The 27,613-nt window shown below is 34.6% G+C and overlaps 2 protein-coding genes across 2 annotated transcripts; one reads left to right on the plus strand and one right to left on the minus strand.

Annotated features, from left to right (window-relative positions):
* Positions 1-1,885: 1,885 nt before the first annotated feature.
* LOC125667615 (protein transport protein Sec61 subunit beta-like) lies at positions 1,886-9,600 on the minus strand. Its single transcript, XM_056156387.1, has 5 exons — positions 9,584-9,600; positions 7,310-7,371; positions 5,377-5,474; positions 4,970-5,074; positions 1,886-2,272 (listed from the first exon to the last, which is right to left on the minus strand). Exons 2-5 carry the CDS (start codon positions 7,310-7,312, stop codon positions 2,185-2,187), a joined length of 294 nt encoding a protein of 97 aa, XP_056012362.1. The 5' UTR covers positions 7,313-7,371; positions 9,584-9,600; the 3' UTR covers positions 1,886-2,184.
* Positions 9,601-16,019: 6,419 nt separating this feature from the next.
* Positions 16,020-27,367, plus strand: LOC125667580 (thioredoxin-like). Its single transcript, XM_048901135.2, has 5 exons — positions 16,020-16,302; positions 20,824-20,922; positions 21,133-21,192; positions 23,261-23,326; positions 26,918-27,367. The coding sequence occupies exons 1-5, from the start codon at positions 16,279-16,281 to the stop codon at positions 26,978-26,980; spliced, it is 312 nt and encodes a 103-aa protein (XP_048757092.1). The 5' UTR covers positions 16,020-16,278; the 3' UTR covers positions 26,981-27,367.
* The last annotated feature ends 246 nt before the right edge of the window (positions 27,368-27,613 follow it).

Below are 27,613 nucleotides of genomic sequence, written 5' to 3' on the forward strand. Positions count from 1 at the left end.
GTAGTTTCTAAATTGTTCAAATCATGACCCCCGTGGTAAGGGTGGGGCCACAATAGGGGGTCAAAGTTTTATATTGAAATATATAGGCAAATTCTTTAAAAATCTTCTTCTCAAGAACCACTAAGCCAGAAAAGCTGAGATTTACAGGAAAGCTTCCTGACATAATGCAGATTTAAGTTTGTTCAAATCATGGGCCCCGGGGGTTGGATGGGGCCACAATAGGGGATCAAAGTTTTACATACAAATATATAGGAAAAATCTTTAAAAATCTTCTTCTCAAGAACCACCGAGTCAGAAAAGCTGATTTTTACATGAAAACTTTCTGACATAGTGCAGATTCAAGTTTATTCAAATCATGGCCCCCGGGGATAGGATGGGGCCCCAAGGGGGGATCAAAGTTTTGCACACAAATATATAGGGAAAAACTTAAAAAATCTTCTTCTCAAGAACCACTAAGCCAGAAAAGCTGAGATTTACATGAAAGCTTCCCGACATAATGCAGATTCAAGTTTGTTCAAATCATGGGCCCCGGGGTCGGATGGGGCCACAATAGGGGATCAAAGTTTTACATACAAATATATAGGAAAAATCTTTAAAAATCTTCTCAAGAACCACTGAGCCAGAAAAGCCGATTTTTACATGAAAACTTTCTGACATGGTGCAGATTCAAGTTTGTTGAAATCATGGCCCCCGGGGTAGGATGGGGCCACAAGGGGGATCAAAGTTTTACATACAAATATATAGGAAAAATCTTTTTCTCAATAACCACCGAGTCAGAAAAGCTGATATTTACAAGAAAACTTTCTGACATAGTGCAGATTCAAGTTTGTTCAAATCATGGCCCCCAGGGGGTAGGATGTGGCCACAAGTGGGGGGGGGTCAAAGTTTTACATACAAATATAGGGAAAAGCTTTTAAAATCTTCTTCTCAAGAACCATTGGGCCTAAGAAGTTGACATTTACATGAAAGCTTTCTGACATAGTGTAGATTCAAGTTTGCAAAGGGTAGTTTGGGCCATAATAGGGACTAAGGTTTTACATGCAAATATATATGGAAAGTCTTCAGATATGGGCCAAGGTGACTCAGGTGAGTGATGTGGCCCATGGGCCTCTTGTTTAAAAAATCTATGTTGTAGAGCTGCATTTCTCTACAGATACACCCATCACAGGCACTTGGGGTAAAGATCATGATCACCCCCACCCATCCACCCCAAAAACTTATTTTCCTAGTCTGGGATAGACACTCATTTTTTACTTATGATTTGTAAATATGCATTAAATATCATCCAAAAATGCAATTTTTTTGGTTTAGTAAAAATCGTTTTGTCTGTGATTAAACATGCAAGAAGAGAAGACATCTGCCTCACCTGATAACATGACTTTTACTAATATTTGACAGAGATGAAAAATAACATTTCTGGATTATCTTTAATGCATATTTACAAAACAAGAGAAAAAAACCTATCCCAGATCAAAATAAAAGGGTGATAAGGGTGGGGGTGGGGTGGAGAGATTATGATCCAAGGCCCAATTGACAAAGTTTGTTGATTCTGGGACTCAAAAGGGAAAAAAAGGATTATGGCCATATCATTGCAATTAAAGGTCGATGTGTACCACACATGCATGCATTAACTGATCAAGTTTGATGATTCTAAGCCAAATAATTGTCCAGTATGATCCATTCAGGGTTCACAATGACACAACCCGAGATGCATCAGTTGACAAATTTTGATGATTCTTGGCTCTATAGTATTGAAGTTATCAGCCAAACACAAGGAAGCTAATGGAAAGATGAACAACATAGCATAATACGTCCCTTCAATGATAAGCGAATAAAAATCATGTGTAGGAATGAAACACAGATTAACAAAGAAACTCCCTCAAGATTTAAGAATTATAAAATTTTTATTTTCCAAATATTTATCTCTCATTCTTTCTTTCCAACTTCTCTTGCACAAACTGACTGAAAAATAACTTAAAACAATGAATGTATTTATCATGATAATAACTGTAAATGCTGCATCTTAAACAATGTACAAAAGAAATATCTTTTAATAAAACATGTATAAGGAAACCTATGCAGGACTTGTAATCCTCGTTTTATCTTTATGCAGTCTATGAGTTTTGATTCAACTCACTGGAAATGTATCTAAGTTGAATAATATCCACAGTTCTTGCAGTCTCTTTATCCTCTTGTGTATTTTCCCCATATGTGTAACATGAATACTGAGGCAATGAATATCAAACTCATCACTAGAACTGGTACTGGTCCCCTGAAATTACACAAAAATAAATTAATCCATAACAGGCAATGAATATCAAACTCATCACTAGAACTGGTACTGGTCCCCTGAAATTACACAAAAACAAATTAATCCATAACAGGCAATGAATATCAAACTCATCACTAGAACTGGTACTGGTCCCCTGAAATTACACAAAAACAAATTAATTCATAACAGACAATGAATATCAAACTCATCACTAGTATTGGTACTGGTCCCCTGAAATTACACAATAACAAACTAATCTATAACAGACACAGGATTTTCCCCCAGACAGTTTAGCAAAATGCCTACAGTTGCTAGACTTAGAGATGTAATAGCATTCCATTTATAATGACCCCAAATTTTCAGACTCTTTAAGAAGCAAAGTCAAGGAGGATGGTTGGGGCGAGGACAAAAAAGAGTTATGAAATTTTTTTGTTCCATCTGTTCCAAAGGGATCAAATTTTTCAGTATCACCATTTTTATAAGAAATAATTTTTTGTGTTTCATAGAACAACTTTAAAAATGATATTGCAAAATGCACACTCATATTTTTCTCTGTACACAAGCTGTATGAATATGATACTTTAACCAAAGGATGAGAATATTTTGTATACCCTTGTTTTTCTCAAGGATGCCTACTATAAAAGACTTTTTTGTAAAGACAAGTTGACAATTTGATCTCTGTTCTAAATAAACTTATATAATAATAATAATAATATATATATATATAAACATTGTAATAAATATATGTTACATAACACTATATCATTATTTTGGATGTACCCTGAACTCTGAGGTTGCTAAATTCACAATTTTCATACTTTCCTAAATTTATGTATTTATTTTTATAGAGTATGAGCAAAATTAAAGAAGTCTTTCAAAGTCACAACATAACTAACTGAATTCACACAACATAGGATGCCTCATTACCTACAAGACTATTCTAAAATGACCTTGCTATATTGGAGAAGGTCAAGGACACAAGGTTAGAGATGATTTGTGACCCCACCCTACCACTATCATTATTACCATGCCAATTGTCTACATTCACAGTAAGTCATAGCCATAGTTTTATGATTAAGAAAGCCCTTGACGTTATGAATATTTATGTTCATATATCAACCAATCGGGGAGCTTCCATAATTTTTTTGGATGAAAAAAAAAAAAAAAAAACCTCTCAGAGATCATCACGTGGCTCATAGCAGAACAATCCAAGCATTGTCAATTGAGAAAAACTGTCACAATAGCCAATCAAAATAAGTTTACTGATACAGAATTTGCAAGCGTAGCCTCTGTTGTTAATGCAGATTTCATCTAACGTAACTCCATAAAGACATCATTATCAAATAAAAGCATAGAAAGTGTATTTATTTCAAAACATTAGAGCTAAAGTTGAAAAAAAAAAAATCAAATAAAACATATATAGGTCATTGTACTTTTTTTTTTTTTTTTTAAGATGTGAGACACAGAATCATATAAAATAGCGGTTTTCCTTAAACAGGCTAAACAGCATTATTAAAATTTCACAAAAACTGTCTGAAAAATAAAGGAAATCTATCACATAATGGACTTAATGAAGAATTCAATGAAAACAGAGTTATTGCCCTTGGATTCATCATCACTGATTATTCATATAGAACTTTAAGACTTGTTTAAAAAGATTTTTTACCATAATTATTGGAAAAGATCTAACAAAATTTGTGTTCCTATCATGTATAAATCTAAATAAGTAAGTTGTTTATTATAGTCACATGTGTAATGATACAGTTATACAAGAAATTTTACAATAAACGTAGTTTTTTACACCCGGCCCAAAGGACCTATATGTCACTGATTAATATTTTTAAGTTAAATTACTGATTTCACAAAATCTTATGTCACAGGAGGGTGGAACTACTTAAGCTTTTTGGCATTTATTATTTGTAAACAAATTCTACACATTTTGCCTGTAAGTGCAGCCATTAAAATATAGAAATCCGTTATCATGACAGTGATTGGTCAATAAATGAATGTGTAATTTCATAAATATTCATGAAAATCTAGAGTTTCGGTGATCATACAGCCATAGTTTGAGGTAGGGTTGGTTGATTGTATATTGTATAATGCTCCACTCAATAATCTATCACTCATACGGAATTGTCACCATTGCTAGTGAAGTGCTGCAAAATTACGACCCATGCACAGTACATACAGCCGTTAAGCAGGGAGGGGTCTTTATCGTGCCATACCTGCTGTGACACAGGACCTTGGTTTTTATGGTCTCATCTGAAGGACCGTCCTATCTAGTCACCTTTTACGATAAGCAAGGGGTACTGAGGACCTATTATAACCCGGATCTCCACGGGACAATGTACATACTTCTGGACTCAGTAAGCATGGCTAGCAACGATGCCTATTCCTGGGGCCCCTGATGTAAACAAACTTGAAGTTGAAATATAATTTGTTTTTGTTAAAAACAAATGTCTCCCCAAATTGAAAGTGCTACAAATTAGTGTACTGCATGGACGGACAGACAAAAGTTTATCAGAAAACCTCACTTGAACTTTCAGCTAAGATGAGCTTAAAAATAATGTTCTTACTCTATAGATGCTATATATAAATTTATATAAAAGTTAGCTAAGTAATATTTGAAACAAAATGAGCATCTTCAGGCCCTTCTGAATTCAAAATTGCCAAAGACCGAAACATTAAAATCCATACACTTTAATTCCCGGTGAGTCTTCTGTGTAAAATCTCCACATTCCAGCCCCACTGCCACCACCAGCAACGGCTTTCTTGGCACCACCAGATGAAGAAGGTGTTTTCCTATTTCAAATAAGAAAATCATACATGTTTCGTTTGTGTTTTCATGTGTACCTACATTTATACAATACAACAATATCAAAATTTATATAGCAAACCTAATCTACCGGTATTTAAAATCTCTAAATTGCTTCACATAAAAAGCATACAATTATACATTTTAAAATAATGTCCTGCATTTTCGTGCGTACCGAGTAAAAACATTCCCAAGTAAAGAAAAAAATTTACATCACAAAGCACGTTTATAACACCATTGCGTCAATGCAAACCTATGGGAAATAAATTTAAAATCCGATAAACCTCACCTCTGTCTAACTGTTGACCCTCCGCCAGATCGAGGACTGACTGACTTGGATGAGGGGCTGCGCCCTGCTCCTACTGATGTTGAACTTGCTGGTGCTGGCTGAAAAAGGAGAGACCACAATATTTAAAATTATACTCTATTCAATACGCTCAGATGTATACGTAATAGGGTATTTTGAAATTCATTATATTTATAAATGAACACATAATATGATATATGTTTTTGTTTACTAAATGGTGAAACAATATCAATTATTAATACTTATTTACAATTCAGATGCCTGTGGTCAGTGGCTTTACCAACTAAGCTAGATTTAGTTTAGCAACAATCAAACTGGTCTGATTGCTATAATACTAACACAAAAGATATAAATTGACAAAATCACGTAATATCTCATGATCAAAGGTACTTTTCGAAGCATTTTATGAACAACCTCCTTCTTGACATAAGCAAATATGTAGACATTTGTACTGAAACAAATAGCAATTAATAATAAACGACTTCACACCAATTACGTAAGCTATCTCCTTTTTTTTTAAGGGGGGGGGGGGGGGGGGGGGGAGCTTTCAGCATCCTTTGTAACTTACCTGTAAATTATCCAACACCATAAAACATTTTTCGAAAGTTTTGTATCATTCACATTACCTGCATATGGGGCAACATATAGAACAGGATAAAAGTACACTTTCAAATATATTTACCAAATCATTTTTCAGATCTTAAAACTATTACAACAGCAATATCAATCTTAAAATACATCCACTCAACGGTACTCATTAATTACCTATTCAATTAATAAAAGTGTAATTTGAAATGTACATCAGAGCATTTTCATAAACAAAACAAAATAAACAACAACAAAAAAAACCAAGCAGCAGCTTGACATATTAATATTGAAAATGGTGAAGTGTAATGTAAACTCGTTATATTTTACAGAACAGGTGCTATCTCAGCTATGAAAATGAAAGTTATACTGTTATAAATATCTAGTTTATCAGTGACAAACAGCATTAGAACTGTATTTTGCATATCCTCTGTAATGAAAGCAACAACAAATTTGTAAATGTAATAAACAGAACATTGAATGCCTTCAACACTGTTCAATGTCACAATGAATGTGGATGATGTGGACCCTCTTTTTTCTTTTTAATCTCGAAACAGAATTTTAATATTTTCATAAGTGCAACACTCTCGTAAAAACATCAAAAAAGTATCTCTAACTCTAGCTGCAGAACTGTAGATCTCCGAAAAAAATTATGTTGACAGACCGGAGAGCTACAGTGCCACTCATAGTAAAAACTGTATATTTATTGCGCACGAAAAGCTGCGCTCGGTTCTAGGTTTATTTCTCCAACTTCTTACACAATCTACCCAAAAGCACGAAATGAAAAAATTCCTCAGACATTTATCAACTACTCTCGTCCCTTTACAAACCTTACAAATGTTTTAAATGGCTCTGATCAGTCTCGGAAAGTCATACGTTCGAAATCTTCGCCTATCGACAGCCATGTTTACTTGTAAGTGAGATCTCGTAAACATTTGTAAGGTTAGTGAAGGGACAAGAGTAGTTGATAAATGTCTGAGGAATTTTTTCATTTCGTGCTTTTGGGTAGATTGTGTAAGAAGTTGGAGAAATAAACCTAGAACCGAGCGCAGCTTTTCGTGCGCAATAAATATACAGTTTTTACTATGAGTGGCACTGTAGCTCCTCTAACTCATAACATATCCATATAAAACAACAGAACGTTGAACATTCCCTTTTTTTTTGTTAAACTTAAAATATGGAACCCTAAAACTGGACCATTTTCTGTTACTAAAAACCACGAATGCTATAATTAACTAAACGTAAAACGTAGTTTTTGTTAGAAATTTGAGACTACTTAATACCTTCACTCATTTATTTTTAAAATCGAAAACGAACACTACAATCTTACCATGTTGGAAAGTCTGTGATGATGTGGAAAAGAGGAAGTACAGTTGCGCCACCTGGTGAAAGCTTTTTCGTAAAATACAAATATATAAACCTAGTCGAATCGATGTGATAATTCCGGAATAAAATATATATACTGAATTTTTAGACAAAATTTCAGGTAAATTGATTTAAACTTTTTGAAGAATCGATGTTCTGTTTGGAAAAATATATCAACCAAATAAATGAATTACAACATTTGAACTAGTTCCAAGTCTCAACTACTTTTAAAGGTGGGTCCTTAGTCCTGGATTTTTGGGGTTTAGGTAGCATTTTTTTGTTTGGAATCAATGAATTAATATTCAGAGTAATGAAAAAGGCAAATTAGGTGAGGATTTCCATATCAATTTTCATTACAGACGCTACTGAAGTCGTGTACCCCTATGTAGATTTTTATGAAATTCATTGGAAACAGTTATTTGTCGTTATTTTAATATAAAAACAACATGAAATCTGTTTAATTGCATTTATTTATCAGGAAACATGTCAATAACTAAAACACATGTCATTTTCAATATGTCCATCAAGTTATAGAATAATAAGTGCAAAATTATTGAATTAGCGTTATTCTCCAAAATGTTAAAAACGAACAAATGTGGACACAATTTCCTTATAGCATGGTTTACATATCATTTTTTCTCTTTATATCAGTAGATGTACATCTGTTACAGTTACTTATGAAAAAAAATTCATACCTTTCCTTAATAATTTCAAATTTATAGCTTCTAGAGTATGTATACCCCCATCAAAAAACGAAGTCTGGCACCATACAGCTGAGCTATTCAAAATCACCCACGAATTAAAATTTTATGTAATTTCATGAAAAGACACAGCTAATGATTCCTTATCACCTTGGTAAAATGTTTGTGAAAAATAAAGGAAATCTATCACATAATGGACTTAATAAATAATTTAATGAAAACAGAGTTATTGTCCTTGGATTCAATATTTTGAAACATATCATTGACTATTCAAACATAACTAAGATTTTTGAAATATTTCATGGCTAACAAATTTTTTTAAAAATAACTATTGAAAAAGTCTCCAACAAAATTTATGTTCCAGTCATTAAATCAATGACTTTGCAAAATCTTATGACGTCACAGGAGTGTGGAACTACGTTAACAGAAACTGTAATATCTCGCAGATTTAGAACTTTTTTATTAATCAATCCTTCCGCCACAAAATATAGTCACTGCAAAACCCTTTCAAAATTTGAATTGACACATTTTTTTTCCAACTGGATATGGTTCAGTAATAGATGTGTAATATGTTTGCACCAATGGGATTAGTATTGAACCAGTAAATATTTAGTTGTAGCATAGTGTACACTTGTGCTCAAAAGCTCAGGAGCTTACAAAGAAAACAAGTTCGAAGCTATTAATGCGGCGAAATTTACAAATCTGCCCACAGGAATGCAGACACCTACATGCATGTAGCATTCGTCACATACAAAGTGGAGTATGGTTCCATCATAAAGGACCCCTATGTAAAAAAAAAAAAAAAAAAAAAATGAGCTAAAAAACATCCGAAGTTTTATCGCTTCACTTGAAGGATGCTAAATGACCTTGACTTAACATCATTGAAATCAAGGACAGATCCTGTACGTTTTTGACAATGATCATTATTTTTTGTCATATTCTTGCACTTTATATAGAAAGTTCAGGTATAAAAGTAAGTAATTTTTATTTAAAGTCGGAACTATATACAGGTAACAATAAACATGAGCTAAGAGCTCTTTAACCGACTATATAGCATTAAAAAAACCCACAAAGCACTAATGATATATAATTGTATGCATAGACATAAAAACAGAAATTTGAAATAAAACAGGACGCATACATGTATACAGACATCACAAGTCATGCATATATATACACAGGGACTAGCTATATTAAGATGCTCATGCAGCACTGAAAACAGTTTGCAACACAAACATAAAAATATGGATATATTCATAGACTAAATAAATATGCATACCTAAGAGACAGAGCGGAGTAAAAATAATACAGTTAAATTTGTACATGTAAGCTTAGAAGCATAGTTAGAAGTTAGATCAAAACTTTAAGATTTAGGCAGGAGAGGCTGGAATCTGCATGAGCTGCATTTACAATTTAATTTCCCACACCAATTTTGAATATAATTTGAGAATAGATTATATGATGTAATATTTCTTGCTTCGTTTGGCAAAGAGTTCCAGAGCTTTGCTGCCTCATATCTAAAAGATTTAATCCCATACCTGGTTGTTCCAGGTCTTGGTACTCAGTGGCGTAGCTTCCATTGAGGCAACCGAGGCAGCTGTCTCGGTAAAAAAAAAAACACACCTTTTACGTTGTTAAAATGTCGATAGCTTCTGGGGGGCTGCGCCCCCAGACCCCCTGCCTCGGTAATATTCGAACCCAAGCTACGCCTATGATACTTCCGCTGTATTTGTATATCTAAAATTGTATGAATGTTTTTTTTATAACAACTAGATCTTGTAAAAAAAAAAAAAAAAAAAAAAAAAAAGTGGGGACATTTTGTTGATAATTTTAAAAGTTTCTAAAGCTATTGTTCGCATTCTTCTGGTTTTTAGTGAAGGAAATTTAGATTGTTTTAATAGGTTTTTGTAAGTACTTTTATAGTCACCATAGATCAACCTAAGAGCTCTTTCCTGAATCTTTTCAAATTTTCGGGTGTTTTGTTCAGTGCAGAAGTGCCATGTCAACGGGCAATAACTAAAATTTGACATAATAAATGAATGATATATGGTTAATTTACCTAATTTGCAAAGATGTTTGCCTATTCGTTTAAGAACATTTAATTGCCTTGCTGCCTTTTTACAAATATTGGTAATATGTGTGTTGAAAGAAAGTTTAAAATCAATTGTAAAGCCCAACAATTTTATTTCTTCATCACATGAATTTTTAGCCGAGTTGCAACGAAGTTGAACTCGGCTATTGGTTTGGTGATACGGGCGGGCGCGCGGGCGGGCGGTTGGGCGTCAACAATTGGTTTCCGGATGATAACTCGAAAAGTTTACAATCTAATCAAATGAAACTTTGATATATTGTTGGGTACTAGATAAGGAAAACCCCTATTGATTTTGGAGAAAAAATGTCAAAGGTCAAGATCACAGTGACCGATATAGAATGAAAATTTCAGAAAAATTTGGTTTCCGGATGATAACTCAGAATGTTTAAATCCGAATCAAATGATACTTAAAGATGTTGTTATGTACCAGGTAAAGAAGACCCCTATTGATTTTGGAGAAAATGGGTCAAAGGTGAAGGTCACAATGACCGAAAATAGATTTAAAATTCAAAAAAAAAAATTAGTTTCCGGAGAATAACTTGAAATTTTTTAATTTGAATCAAATGAAACTTGGTTATATTGTTGGATACCAGCAAAGCAAGGCCCCTATTGATTTTGCAGAAAAAAGGTCAAAGGTCAAGGTCACAGTGACCAAAAATAGATTGAAAACTTCAGACAAATATGGTTTCTGGACAGTAACTTGAAATGTTTAAAACTGGAATTAGTTCTTCACAATTATATATATGACACATCATTTCTGACTTTACAATGTATCCCATACAACTCGGCTTATGCACCCCTAGGTGCATATATTGATTTTTTATTTTATTATTATACATTTTACGCACTAGCGCTAGCCGAACATCTTTTGAAAGATGATTGGTAGTGTCTTGTACATACGTAAATGTAAATACTATAAGGTTTCGGAACTTTTATTTTCACCCTGGGGGCTAACTGGGGACGAAAAAGAGATTTTTTTTCCTAAAAGAATTTGTTTTAAAACCCCTGTTTCCAGAGCTCCACTTACAATTTATACATTAGTCAAATCATATTTAAGGACATGATTGGTAGTGTCCTGTAGATGAGCAATAAATTTTCGGACTTTTTATTTTCGTCCTGGGGCCAAATGAGGGCCAGAAACCCTCTTACAATTTTACTTAGAGATTTCAAAGTTTAATAAAATTGTGCGATTTTCATTGACAGATACTTTTGTTTGTCTGACCTTTTTAAAAAGGTGGCAACATACACACTTTCTTTGGTTATTGATTAAATAAAATTGCATGTATATTAAGTGGAAATCATTACAGACATTGCGTCTACGGCGCCCTCCTCCTTCTCATCATAGCCCAACAGGGAATCTGAGACGTATCCTCACAGATTGTTAATCATTCAAACAACGTAGACCTATCATTTATTACTTCTGTAACCGACGGATCAGACCAGGATTCGAACCCGGGCCCCTTAAATATCTGTCGGATGCTCTACCAACTGAGTTATATGGCCACCCAATAGAAACCGTCTGATCGCAACACTGTTAGAACATATTTCGACCCCCCCCCCCTTTTTTTTAAACAGATCTGTGAAACCGACGTAAATAGTGTTTGAACCTAAAATATGCATCGAGGTTCCCAGCAGTATAGATAGATCGGCAATGACATTATGTTATTTATCAAGTAAAGAAAATTACACAGCAATATTCCATTATCATCTGCATATGGTGTTTATGTCTCCCAACTAATTCAACACAAAAAAGCTTGTTCTGCTTATGATCAGTTTATAAATCAAGACAGGCTACTGACAAACAAGTTGATGTTACAGAGGTTTTACTGTCTTGTTTGAAGTCAACATTTTGCAAATTCTATGGTCGATATAATGATCTAATTTGCCAATACAACCCGTCATTGGGTAAATTGCTGTCTGATGTGTTAATTGTTAGGCCGTTCTTTATACACTGATTTTGACTCTGATCAAGATATATGGCTTACGACGGGTGTGGCCGTTCGACAGAGGATGCCTCTCTCCCTAAGCATCTGGTGGCCGTTTCACTAACCGATCGTTGATCATAAACGTATACAATTACGTTTACGATCACTTTGACGTGTACGTCCACGAGCGTTTCACGTAACCTGTCGTAGTCGTAGCACTTATAATTACTGTTACGATTTACGTCTAGCTTTTTAGAACTCTTCTCTCGGTTGAGTTAAATTTAAAATTAATTTTACTGTGGGAAAAAAATTCAGTCATTGTGATTATTTCCTTAGCTTGTGATTTTGAATATACATGTACATGCTGTTGTTGGTCAGAATTACCATTAAAGCAGCATAATTTACTAACAAAAGCAATTAAACAATTAATAAGATTTATTTACAACTAATAATACGGGATATCGGAACTAGAAAATTTTGGAACTCTTCAGAAAAAGAGGTTACGAAAATTATGCATCACTTGGGCAACTCTTGTATACAAAATAGTGACTGCTAAAGACGACTCATTTCTGATACAAAATATCTGTCTGATTTAAAGATTATCTTTTAGAATGTTGCAAGTGAACGCCCTAGTACCAAAACATGACTTCGATTAAATTTCTGATGTTTAGTAGCGGATTTAAAAAAAAGAAAAAGTAAATTTCCTAAATCGTATGCACGTAGACTCTATGTGGAGATTTACTTTACGAGATTTTCTCGAGTCATTAAAACAACCGACTGCTATGAAATGATGTAATTAATCAAAATTTATACATCGATCTCTAGACACGTACATCATGCAGCAACATGTAGCCCCCTTCCCTCACACACGCACTTCTCCCCCTTGTGTTTATAGTCACACGTGTCCGTATTCACTGTAATTGTGTTTAAGTTCATTATTTGTGAGGTACATGTATTTGGGTAATTAATGTATTACAATGCAATACGCAATTTCCGAGTTGCCCAATAGTTCTCTCCCTTTGTGGAACTCTTACGCACAGTGGGACGCAAAATATACTATCGTCCACACGCGATGGGTACAAATGCTTATCGCTGCCTTCATATATTGCCTTAAGGCCGATTATCAGACATCATGCAACCACCCAATCTGCAGGGACACACAATATTAGGAAGTTTATTAGTATTTGATAATAAATTATCTCAAACAAAAATCGATAATCACCATTTTTCTTTGATTAAAATATCACTCGTGCAGAGGAAATAAAAAATGATTTCATATTTAATCTAATGGCCTAATTCAAACAAATATTATTCTTGATATGGTCAGTTTAATGTATACCAACGACTGATATAAGCAACCTTTACACTTTCATGACTTTTATCCGTATTTACATAGCTAGTCTATAGTATATGTATACACCTTGTACCCACCCAAGCGTTCAACACAACACTTACCGTACCTCCATCACAGAAGAGCTGATATCTCGGAAGTTGCGTATTATATGTACTATCCCGCCTCCTTATACTATGCAAATATTATCTTTCTATCACGTATGCAACGCAAACCAACCGATAAAATTCCCAAACATTACTTGCGGAAAATAAAGGTCTTTAAAAATATATATACATTTTAAGTGATTTAAATTACTATAATAGAAATTTTAACATTAATTAAACATTTCATACAACCTCTACTTGCATAATAGATAATAGATATGGCGCTTGCACTCTAATTTTTTTTAAAAAGATAAGCTTGTTTACTTTTACATTAATCAAATAAAATTGTGCGTGTGCGTGTACGTGCAAACATATTAATTTTATGTAGGGTATAACTGCATGACAATGTTTCAAGAGATCAGTTGTTTTTCAATATTCAAACATAAAATTGTTCATGGCTACCAGGACAAACTAGGGAATAAGGCAAAAAGTGGTCGCGAAAAACTACCAAATATAAGTACTGTTGGTGATACGCGTCGGTGAGTATGGTGGATCAATGGAGTAAATATTGAAATTACTGGATGAAAGATTTGGGGTGAGTAGCGATACAAGCAGAATTTCAGCGTTATTTTGAATCGAAAGTTTTGAGTAAAAACTCGCTCCATCCCTTGTTGGTTTTTTTTAGTAGAGGTATGGTTTGGTATAGACCCTTAAGTTACTATTATTATTACAAATTTACCGGTTCCTGTGGTTTACTATCTACGATTGGTTAGTGAAACAGCTGTCTGATCCCACCTCTGGTATATCCAGGGGTTCGTGTTTGTCCAATTCCTTATTTTGTATTCCTTATAGGAGTTATGAGATTGATCACTGTTTGTTATGTTCACTTTTTCGCGGTAGCTCACTGATTGCGCGTTCGCTTCGCAACCGGGAGGTCTACTGTGAGTTGTCATGTCATGGCCACGTCAAAGCTAAGACGTAAACATAGGTAGTGATTGCTTTGCCAAACGCTCGGCATTTAGAAGTGAGAATCACTGGTCATTCGGGGAACACTTCTAGTATACCGGTCCCCAAAATAAGGCGCTAAAGTGTGTGCCACCAAAGGCGGTTTAGTATATATATACGATCGCGTTAGCGATCAGTAAAATCGCTAAAACGGAAAAAAAATCACAAAAATAACTCCAAATTCGATTTCCTTGTTAAAAATGAAGTTTAAAAAACTGTTTTTTAAATCAGTTTTTGAAATCCGAAATGAAAAATAATACAAGAAGACGTACATTTTTTGTTCCAAAATAAATGGAATCCGTTGTTGAGGAAAAGGGTCACGTGCGCTTTGTATACGTAATTCTCATGAATATGTGTATGATACGACGTCACTGGTGTTGATGTAAACAAACTGAACAGCTGATTTGCGATGAAAATGCCTCTAAAAGTGAATTTTTTTAATTTGTGCTGATGCAAGAGAGCTGATTCACTAGGATTATCAGTTTTGATAAATTTGGACGGCAAAATCTGTGGCAGCTGTGGCAACGGGAAATTTGGATTAAAGGATTCGTCATAATCAAGCGACGGATTTATATGGAGATGCTCTAACCAAAATTTCCATCAGGACTGGTAGCTGGTTTGAAAAGCACAAATTAACGCTGGAAAAAGTTCTGTTAATAACATATTTCTGGGTATACAAAGCTAGTAAAAGTTTCGTGAGACACGAACTTGAAATTGCAAGTCAAACTGTTGTTGATTGGTATAATTATTCCAGAGAAGTGCATGCATATTTAAGAGAAGAATTCAGAAAAAATAGGAGGAGTGGGATTTTTTTTTTTTTTGAAATTGACGAAATTTGGTAAAAGAAAATTTCACAAGGGACGGAAAGTGGACGGTGTTTCTGGGTTTTTGGAGGCACTGAAAGGGAGACGAAAAGGTGCTTGTTTACAACAGTGGTAGATCGAACACGAGAAACTTTGCTTGAAATAATAAAAATCAAGATACAGCCCGGTACAACTATAATTATAAACTTGGGGCACACACCAATACTATAGAATCTACTTGGCGTGCATTAAAAAAGTCATTACCGGTCAGCAGCACAGTTAAATCTCTGTACGATACTTATTTTGGTCAGTACTGCATCCGAAAAAAATATCTTACAGACTGCCAAGATTCATTCCTTAAATTTCTAGAACTCATTAAATCTGTATATGACCCCCTCGATACTCGTACCCAACCTTACTTCGTAACCCTTGATTGCCAAACAACGACTAGTTCTTCAACCCCTCGATCTGATTAATGCAAACAACAGCTTATAGATGGTAAGACAATTTTAACTACATTTGACTTGTCAGGGGCTGCCGCCCTCAAGCCCCCGCTTAGTATACTCAAACGCCGTCGGGCTTTTATTTTTATCGCACGATTTTCATTGCTCAGCATCCGAGGCGAAATGCAAATGGCGGCGTGTTTACATTCCGCTTAGCAAGGGAAATAACTGTTCATGTACAGTCGCGTGCTTCTGGGGACCGGTATACTAGAAACTTCCCAAATTTGATCATGACGATTTAAATTCTACGTCATCAAGTTTACTAAGAAGTATCCCCCCTTCCGTAATATTATTTAATGCATTCTTTAAATACTTTCAGTACTTTGATTTCTATAATACTGTTTACCGGAAATGACTCAATATTTGTAACCTTGCGCACAAGCAGCCGTCGTTATCGATTTAGCGATATAAATATCAAACTTAACTTTAGAAGTCCCTTGGTGTTTTTAGGACGTTGTTTGAATTAAAATGGTGAAAACAGTAAATACTAAGGTAAGCAGAATTTGAATTTTCATGATTGTTTGATTGTTAGACACCTACACGTTTGATTAATCCGATATTTCCAAATCCAATATAACCGTGAGGATAGGTCTAGCCTATCCCGTATCCGCGCAAATGTATGAAGTTACTCCGGGTAAATCTAAATAAAAAGTTTTGCTATTTTTTTTAACGTTACAATGCAAAATTTGGTACTTTAAGCCTACTTATACTTTACTCTACGTAGACTAAAATTAGGCATATTACTTTGTTACCATGCGACATGAAAAATGCCGGGCCGATGGTCCATCTGACCGGAAACATATCAAGTATAGTTGACTGACCAGTTTCGGTGACCGTCCTTAGTGATAAACCGCGATTTTCTCATTAATCACTTGGATTAAATAAATAAATAATACACCTACCTTTAAAGTAGTTAATGGTAATTGAACATATTTTTGTAACAAAAAACATTTGTTGATAGAAGTTTACCACAAGTTTGTAACTGATTTTTAAAAACGTATATACAGGAGGAATGTGCAACTAAACGTCAATGAATAAAATAACATAGTGTAGAATTGTAGACTTTTGGTATACTTTATATTGATTTGAAGGTTTGCTTGAAAAAGTAATAAGTAAATGGGCTTATTTTTGGGGTGCTCGTGTTGATTGTTTGCATACTCTCCTTCTAGTAGTTAATTTTCGGGGGGAAGTTGAAGACGTGTTCTGTGTATGTTTGCAAACACTACGGCGAAATTGATGGCGCAATCTACAACCGGAAACGACAACGCGAACACGTAAACAAAAGGTCACCGATTCTGTTCAGTCACCAAAATAGGGCGGTCGACGATACATCGGTGTTTATTTTGGCGCCATTTAGTGATTGGCCTAGGCCTATAGTATAGATGCATCAAATTAAATTGGAGTTGAATTTAAAATATTTTTTACTTTTCAAATTACGTCATCGAAGTGTGGGCTTATGAAAATGAACGTAGGCTCTGTAATGTCCTTTTTATTGACAACACCGGCGTGACCAGCACATGTTGAACACATTTATCTAGGACGTTGTCTAAAAACAAAACCGAAAGTAAACAGATAATAAATTTCCGGATATTGCTTACTTTTTTTTTTAGAGAGAGAGAAAAAAAAAATGACATGAACATGATCAGATATAGCTGCAGAACTGTAGCTCTCTGAAAGAATATTTTGACATTACAGAGAGCTACAGAGCCACCCCTTATAAAAACCTTCGATTTACGGCGCACAAAAAGCTGCGCATGGTTGAGGCTTTATATCGTTGTATTCTTGAGTTACTGTCTCATAAATCTAATATAAAAAAATTCTTAACATATTTTCCTACTATACTTGTGTCTAAACATACCTCAAATATTCATTAAAGCCCCATACGACCTGAAAACTCCCAGCTTCAAATGATTTCATTTGTTGACGTAGCCATGTTAGGTGGCCGGTCAATTCGAATCCTGGTTAATTTCCATACTAGCACAATAACGTCTAGATGTGAACTAATATCCCTACAAACATTTTAGCTAAATATTTTAAATAATATATCATCCCAGTGCCTTTAAATAATAATTATTCAAATAGCTAAACTCACGGCAATGCGGCTTTCATTAGTCTGGTCCGGTCTCCATCCCTGCCACACAAGTGTTAAGGACTTTAGTAACATTTTCATGAATCAAGAGCTTATTTTACCTTTAGAAAAACTTTATTTTTTTAATTTCTATAAATTATTCGTATTGATAATAAATGTAGAGTGAATACATAACATATAAAGAATTTTAGGAATAGACACCAACAACAACAGGGTACGAATTGACCGGCTACGTCAACAAACGAAATCATTTGAAGCTGGGAGTTTTCAGGTCGTATGGGGCTTTAATGAATATTTGAAGGTATGTTTAGACACAAGTATAGTAGGAAAATATGTTAAGAATTTTTTGATATTAAATTTATGAGACAGCAACTGAAAAATACACAGCTTTTTGTGCGCCGTAAATCGAAGGTTTTTATAAGGGGTAGCTCTGTTATGTCAAAATATTTTTTCAGAGAGCTACAGTTCTGCAGCTAGATCAGATATTAAAAATATTAGAATTCAGCTGATTTTAATAGCTGTCTTTACACTGTACAAATGAGTTTTTATGAGATTCCAAACACCCGATATAAATGTATTATATGACTAGAATAACTAAGTAAGCATAACATGTAAATAAAGTTACATATATATAGTCATCCATTTCATGCACAAATACATCCAATGAATTCCTAGGAAAGCACATAGTTTTTCAAGTAGGTCTGAAACGATTCAGGTACCTCACGGTTCGGTTCAATTGATTCTTAGGCCACGATTCGATTATTTTCGATTCAATTCAATAGTTGTCAAAAACTCTAATAAACAATAAAAAATACACAACTTTCATGTTTTTATTTCATTTCCCCCCTGAAAATCATCGTTTTCAACAACGGAATATGGTCTTTATTATATCACATGCTATAAAATATCCAAGAGCATTGGTAATTTATTTCTGTGAAACAAATTCTACATACTGCCACAGTTCCGTTTTCTTTAATACCAAAATGCTTCCAAACAGGGGACCTTAGATTTGCCGGAGTTTTTAATCACGATTCCCGAGTTAGCGTCCGCCATTTTTGTTGTAATAAATTGTAAGGTAAAAAACCAAATCCGTGTTGAATTCTTTATTTCCGGGAAAAAATGTAAACATAAACCGATCGAAATTTGAAGATATTGAACCGAATGCCGTGAATCGCGGTTCGAGTGAACCGCGATTAATTGTTTCAGCCCTATTTTCAAGTGCTCTGGCATTTTCACAAAACATGATGGCCTTTTGTGAACAGTTGGGGTTTGGATTTCTGGCTTACAGTAACCTTTCCGAAACATTTGGTACATCAGGAAATTCGATTACTTCAACCTCTTCCTCTCGCTTCTCAAAATCCTTCAGAACATCCTGATCAACTTTCAAATTGACTGTCTTTCTTGAATTGCAACGAATTTCCTGTTACCGCATGACCTTCTCCTTCTGCAATGATATATATAAGGTGTGGTGTTGAATAGAGTTGAAAGTTTGTTTCCTTTGGAATCTTCACCAATACAAATGTTACCTTCTTTCAACAAGGATTCTTTGTTCTGCATAGTATTTCATTTTTATACCCCCGCAACAAGTTGTGGGGAGGGGGGGGGGTATACTGGAATCGGGTTGTCCGTCTGTCTGTCCGTCCGTCTGTAGACGCAATTGTTTCCGGGCTCTAAAGAATTATCCTTTCCACCTACCGTCACCATATCATATATATGGACTACCCATGGGATGAAGATGTTCCCTATCGATTTTAGGGTCCAAAGGTCAAGCGCACTGGACATCGAAGTAGCAATATGGTTTCCGGGCTCTAAAGCGTTATCCTTTCCACCTACAGTCACCATATCATACATATGGACTACCCATGGGATGAAGATGTTCCCTATCGATTTTGGGGTCAAAAGGTCAAAGGTCACGCACACTGGACATCAAAGTAGCAATATGGTTTCCATTTAAATTCTTTAAACGGCTTTTTTCATCGCATGGAGATGCTGTGTTCCTAGATACCTTTTGGATCATAATACTGAAGTTTTACCTATTACCAACACCCTTTGGGAGATTGGGGTAAGTGGGGGGTATTCTTAGTGAGCATTGCTCACAGTACCTCTTGTTTTTCATTGGCTTGTCTATTGTTCTTGTACACATCGGTATGTTTGTCTGTCTTTTCCACCACTTAAGATAGTTTTGTCCTCATTTTACGACCTAGGAGTCTGCTGCAGACTAGTAGTGCTATAGGGCGTGGCCTGATCATTTCTCAGAAACGTACACATTTCCTGTTTCCAGTTTTTGAATTCTATAATGGCTTTTTTGATAGCTTTTTCTAGTGCCCACATGAACCATTCAGCTTCACCATTAGCCTTCGGCCATAATGGTGTGACCCTTCTATGCTTGAAACCATGATACTCTGAGATTTGCTGAACTCATGGCTTTGGAATGGTGGACCGTTGACTGTCTTTAACCCTTCTGGTATTCAATACAGCGAGAAGATTTAGTTTATCACTGGTATTACCGACTTTGCTGCAGTAGATCTTGGCATCTCTACCAATGGGTATCTGGAATGGTCATCAATCTTGACTAATACATACTCTCCTGTTGAGAATGCACCACAAAAATCAGCGGATATCCGTGACCATTGTGTTGATGGTATTTCCATCATTTGAGGTGGTTCCCAATCATGGTTTGTTACAGGGTAAGCACTGCTTACAGACATCTTCAATTTATTGGTTAATTCCAGGAAACTAGACTCTGTTGTGTAGCAGGTGCATGACTACTAATTTTATTGTGAAGTTGCAACCCCCACCCCCCAACTTCAATTCCTAGATGTGCCCTGAAGTTATTTGCAACACAAATGAGAATGAAGCTACTATTTTTTCTTTGAAATGTTGTTTTGGGAGTTTCTAACATGTTTCGTAATTTCCCATTTCAGGCAGACTTCGACGCTGTCATTAAAGAGGACAAATTAACTGTGGTTGATTTCTATGCAACATGGTGTGGTCCTTGCAGAATGATTGCTCCTAAAATTGAAGTAAGTAGAAGTCTATTTTTGGGGCCTTTTTCATCTTGAGCAGTTAATTTTCTGTCATAAGGCTACATGTACTGAGTTGAAGTCTGAAACTAACAAAAAAAATATAAGACCATCAAAAGTTGCAACTTTTAAAAACTACAGTCTCTAAATGAAGCCAGTGTTCTTGGCGTCTTCATACTAATTTGATATTGAATCTGTTTGATATTACAGGAAATGGAAAAGGAATTTTCTGGTGTCAATTTCATCAAGGTGGATGTGGATGAAAATTCGGTGAGTTGCATATATTGATTTGTAACCCACATTTAACTTCTCTGAGCAAAGTTTTGTCTGTCATTTGTCTTTGAATGGATGTTGTTTAACATCCCTCTCGAGAATATTTCACTCATATGGAGACGTCGCCGGTGAAGGGCTGCAAAATTTAGGCCTATGCTCGGCACTTACCAACCTTTGAGCAGGGAGGGATCTTTATTGTGCCACATCTGCTGTGACATGTGGCCTCGCGGTTTTTGTGATCTCATCCGAAGGACTGCCCCATTTAATCACCTCTTACAACAACCAAGGGGTACAGAGGAGCTATTCTAACCCGGATCCCCTTAGGACCATTTGTCTCTGTGCTGACTTTAATTTTCATGAGGTGACATACATGTAATTCAACTCATATACAATGTACTAGTAGTCATTCAAATCAAAATGGTCGTCAGCCATTTCACTACAATTTGTATTTTTCTCATTTTACTTTTGAAGAGATTATTAATCAAAATTACAATTGAATATCTGGATTTGATATGGTACAAGCATCTGCACTATGATTCGGATGCTGCATCTGACCATCATTTTCGGAAAAAGTTATCGTTTTTCTTAAGGTTAATCGATCCTCGTATGATGTCATAGGTTTTTGCAAAAATCTTCATCAAATTAAACTTTGCGCATGATAGAAATATATCTTTCAGAGGAATTTTATTCACTGCATAAATTAAATAATTGGTAAACTATTGATTTTGAAAAAGTTTATATTTTTCATAGATAATCAATTTTTTGTAATTAAAAAAATGTCAAGGGCAAAACTCCTATGCTGGTATTTCTTCTACTGTATGTCTGTCATACATGATTTCCCTAATATCCACAATTAATTTATACATATTTATGAATTAACTTTTTTTTTTAACTGTTGACATTTAAGATTTGTCATTTCAACAAGTTTTTATCTATTTTAATTATTCTGTATAACGAAAATGTGTGATTTTCTGATTTTAACATAAACTTTCATTTTTTTATGTCTGACATCTTTAAAAATGTGGCAACATACATATTTTCTTTGGTTATTGATTAAATTTAACTATATTGAATGGAACTTAATACAGATTTTGCACTTTTAAACATTAATATTGATAAGTCACATGAGGATCGACCCACCTTAAGTTCACCAGAGCCAAAGTTCAACTGAACTTTTCTGATTGAAAGTCTGTGGAATCTGTTGTCATCTGAACTAATTTTCACACTTTTATCTTTTTTATCTCTCTCTGATTTGTGAAATATTTGTAGCAATCGATTTATTTGTATATCACCATAGCTCATTGGATAAAGGTTACTAGGTTACTAACCCGTAGACCCTCAGTTGAAATCCTCCAGTCTTGTATAATGAATTTTTCAAAATCTGCATTCTTGTATTTTCTATCCAAAATAAATCATTTTGTGCTGATATTAGAAACTTTAAGTTATTGAGTGCCAAATGAAAGACATGTACATTTTCAATCATTCAATTGATTATGTGTGCAAGGGCTTCTTACCTAATTCTTAGGCACTATTTAAATGAAAAAAAATCAAATAACATGTTAACACTTATTTTTCTAATTTTTATTTACTATTACTAGAATATATGTATCTCGTAAAGGCAATTTTTTTTTTTATGATTGGGTCTCTTTAAGGTTGAGTACAGATCCAACTTATGGTGGCTCACTACACCCAAAAATAGTTTCTCAAATCAGTATGAATTGATTTAATTATAAAAGATATGAAGATATACATTAAGTATATATGCCAAAAAGGCAAAAAAAATATACAAATTTTGATAAAAACACGATTTAAAAAAAAATTATTTCAACACATATGAACAAAAGATTCTGGGGGATTTAACGTGAGATCTGTGGTTCACCAGCCTAATGCTTTAACCACTGAGCTACGATGCTAGACAATGAAATCGATCGATACAAATAATTTCACAAAACATTAAATCGCCATCTTGTGACGTGATGTCATACAGAGTATAAGCTTTAGTGTAATAAGCTACCTTAAATATATAAGTTTACTTGAGAGACTGAAGCAATTTTTTTTCTTCTAGGAAACTGCTGAAGACTGTGGTATTTCAGCAATGCCAACATTTTTCTTTTACAAAGCAGGAAACAAGGTTAGTATGAATTATTTTTAAGAATCTATTGGTAAAGTTTTTCAAAAAAATATTTCATTTGCATGCATAGTGTAAGTGATATTTCTCATGCTTATATTTAGATCATCTGAGCCTAAGGCTCAATTTAGCTTATATTTAGTTAATCTGAGCCTAAGGCTCAAGTTAGCTTATATTTAGTTAATATGAGCCTAAGGCTCAAGTTAGCTTATATTTAGTTAATCTGAGCCTAAGGCTCAAGTTAGCTTATATTTATTTCCTTTTGAGCCTAATTAAGTTAGTTTATATCTGACTCATCTGAGCATGCCGAGTCTAAGGCTAAAGTTAGCTTATAATATGCTATACCCACCCAGTGCTGTACAGTCAATGACCAATTAATTATTGCATACAATTTACACTAACATCTCATGACATCACATTGAGGATCACATTCTGGAAACCAGAGACAAATGAATAATCTTGTTTTATCCATCATAACATGGCTGAATTCAAAAATTTAAACAATATAAATCTGTGTTTTTAACTTTTTGTTTACACGTTCAGCTCTTTTGTATATAACTGTAAACTAACTACTATAAGTGTCCTATGTTATTCCTGAATGGATGACGGAAAACTAATCGTCCACAGAGATCGATTTCCACAATCCAGTAGTCATGGTTCATTCATTCCTCAAGTTTGTTATTTAACCGCTTTTAAAAAATTTCCAATACACTCCTCAAAAAAAGAGGACAGATGGCTGTGTGTAAATCCATAATATAACAGAGTTCTGGCAGTAAATCAAAAGTCTGTCACATAACTTACTGCTACAGTCCTGGCCCCAGGATCATGTAACAAACTCAGACTTAAGTCAAAATTTCAATCACCTGTAAGATGTTTATTACTTTTGAACTGAAACTCTTAATTTGCAGACACTAGAAATTCAATGAAACAATATTGAATAGCAAATTTATTTTGGAATGATTGACTTCTCAATCATTTCATCACAATATTCAGATTTTGACTTAAGCTTGAAATGTTTCATGATCCTGGGGCCTGGGGCGCGTTTTACAAAAGAACTTACGACTTACAACCAACTTTACATACTGGAATTTTCCAATTTATTATAAGATCATTCACTTCAAATGCAAAATATTTTTTTTAAATATTGAAGACTAAGCCTCAGAAAAGTTTTACTTCATTCACTCAAAGTAATAACAGTGTAATGAAATTTAAGACTTGCGACTCTGTCGTAGGTTGTTTTGTAAAATGGGCCCCTGAACTTTAAGCACAAATCTATATTTGTGGTACTTCACCTACAGCTGGTGACATCTCAATATGGGTGAAAAATTCTCAAGGGGATGTAAAACAAACAAACTTAAGATTAACATGGAATGTATGCTGAGAAAACTCCTTTATCAATGAACAGCAACGACATATCCTTAGAAAATATCCGTTCTTTGAACAGGATGTTGTTAGATCATCATGTAGTGAACTATATGAGCTGATTAAGGGATGTAATTTTAATTAGGATAAGTGGCATGCATTGAATGGGTGAAATATTAGCTGCAGAACTGTAGCTCTTTGAAAAAATATTGTGATGGAACAGAGAGCTACAGATCCACCCTTATAAACACCTTAAGCTTCATACAGTGCTTATTTAAGCTGAAAGATCAAGTGTGCTTTTCAAATCACCTTTTCGATTGAAGTTTTTATTGTGTCGCCTGCGTTACGCAGTGGCGACATATAGGGATCACTATCCGTCGTCTGGCGTCGTCGACGTCACAAAAAATTTCTGTCACAGTTTTCTCAAGAACCACATGGGACAACTTCCTGATATTTGGCACAGAGCATCACTGTGGCCAACTGTATTGTGTAAGACATTTTCGAATCTGTCGCTTATCAACTTCCTGTTTGCCGGGACTTAGAATTTTTTATAGCAAAAAAAGACATTTTCGAATCTGTCGCTTATCAACTTCCTGTTTAGTGACAAAAACCATTTCAATAATTTACTTTTTCAACATTATACGTGATATATTACATATAGAATGAACTAGCAGGCGACACATGTCTTCCGGGGAAGACTTAATACTGCGTTTTATCCCACCTTGCATGTAAACTAATTATTTTGTGCAGTAACTTTGCACAAGAGTTCTCTAAAAAAAAAAAAATAACTCGGATGCATCTTGAAACTTGTGAATTGTCTTTCAAGATGCACCTATCTAAAACTCTATTTAGTTCTCATGTGACCAGACCAATCCTGTCATTAAATATGACTGAGTACTATCTACTGTTCTTAATTTAAGACACATGTAGTGGATAGACTACAACAAAGGTCATGTTTATCGCAATTCACCTTTGAATTAGAACGATTTGTCCGATATAGTATTGCGTTGTGTGACGACACAATTGAATCTGTTTGTAATACAATTGAGAAATGCAACAGACACTCTCATTGGTCCATATGTATAAGTCCGCCCAAAATTCCCTTATACGGGAGTAGTCAGCATTTGAAAACATGACAGCCAGATGCTAGATGAAAAAAAACTTCAAAGGAAGAAAGAGAAAAGGTTGTATTCTTGTGTTGTTGCCTCATAACTTTAGTATCAAAAAAATTCCTAACATATTTTCCTACTATACTTGTGTCCAAACATACCTTCAAATATTTATTAAAGCCCCAAAACTCGATCACAGCTTTTGATGATTTCATTCGTAGACGTAGCCATGTTAGGTAGCCAGTCAATTCGAATCTCGGTTCATTTCCATACTAGCACAATAGCGTCTAGATGTATACTAATACCCCACAAATATTTTAGCTAAATAGTTTAGATAATATACCACCCCAGTCCCATTAAATGATAATTATTCAAATAGCTAAACTCAAGGCAATGCGGCTTTCATTAGTCATGAGCGGCCGCGCCGGCCGGTCTCCATTTATTAGGCTTATGTAGCATTTTCGTTAATCAAGAGCTTATTTTACCTTTACAAAAACTGGTACAAAAATGTTTTAATTTCTATCAATTATTCGTGTTGATAATAAATGAAGAGCGAATACATAACATACAACCGATTTTATGAATAGATACCAATAGCAAGAGTTTGAATTGACCGGCTACCTAACATGGCTACGTCAACAAACGCAATCATTTGAGGCTGCGAGTTTTCGGGCCGTGTGTGGCTTTAATGAAAATTTGAAGGTATGTTTGGACACAAGTATATAGTATGAAAATATGTTAAGATGTTTTTATATTGAGTTTATGAGACAACAACACAAGAATACACCGATTTCAGGCCTCAATCGTCCGCAGCTTTTTTGTGACCCGTAAATCGAAGGTTTTTATAAGGGGTGGATCTTTTCAGAGAGTTATGTACATTTCTCCAGCTGCACTGACTCCGCTCGAGAAAGTGGGCGGGCTGTAATCGGCCAATGAAAACTCTTGTTGTATTACATCAAACATGTCATTCAAATTGTTCAATCGTCTCATTCAATTGTGTCGTCACACAACGCAATACTATATCGGGTAAAGCGTTCTAATTCAAAGGTGAATTGCGATAACTTTATATGTAGATATTATTGAATTTTAAATGTAGTGATGGAATTTTAATTTTTTTTTCCAGTTAGATGAAGTGGTTGGAGCAAGTGAAGCTAGCATCCGGGAAAAAATTGAAAAGCTCAAGTAGATAGAAAAATAAAGAATTAGAATTTTTCTTCCCTTTTTATAACCAATGTGAACAGTACTGTAAATTCTTAGTGCACTGATTACATGTAAGGGCAATATCTATTTTACATGTTAACTAATTGCTCTCCTTCTCAGGGGTTTAAACAATTGTTTAATCTTACAATGTACATGGAAAAAAAAAAGATAATCAGACATGCAGTATTGTAGGTAATGTTTGAATTGTTAAAGATAATTTAAATGGTTATTTAACAAATACGATCAGCTCTAATTTCCTTTGTCGGTATTTTGTTTAGGTATAATTGGCAATTACATTTTGATACTTGACTGCACAGTATTTCTGTATGTGGCCTTTCTGCTTTATTATGCAATAATACAAAATGTATTTGAACTGGTATGTTTTATGGTTTGTTAACTAAAGAATATACAATGCGAAAGAGATTCATTGACCATTGTGTAGTGTTAGTTATCCTTGTTTAAATACGGACAGCTACAGAACGGTCATTCACTGGGGGAATTTTGATGGATCAAACTGCAACTAAATTACGAGGACATTGGTTGCTTCCTAGGCCTATATAATAAGAAATGTACAATTGTAACACGTGTCCGGGAGAAACTTTTATTGCAGAAATCTTAA

Source organism: Ostrea edulis, chromosome 2, assembly GCF_947568905.1.
Source record: "Ostrea edulis chromosome 2, xbOstEdul1.1, whole genome shotgun sequence".
Taxonomy (NCBI): Eukaryota; Metazoa; Mollusca; class Bivalvia; order Ostreida; family Ostreidae; genus Ostrea; species Ostrea edulis.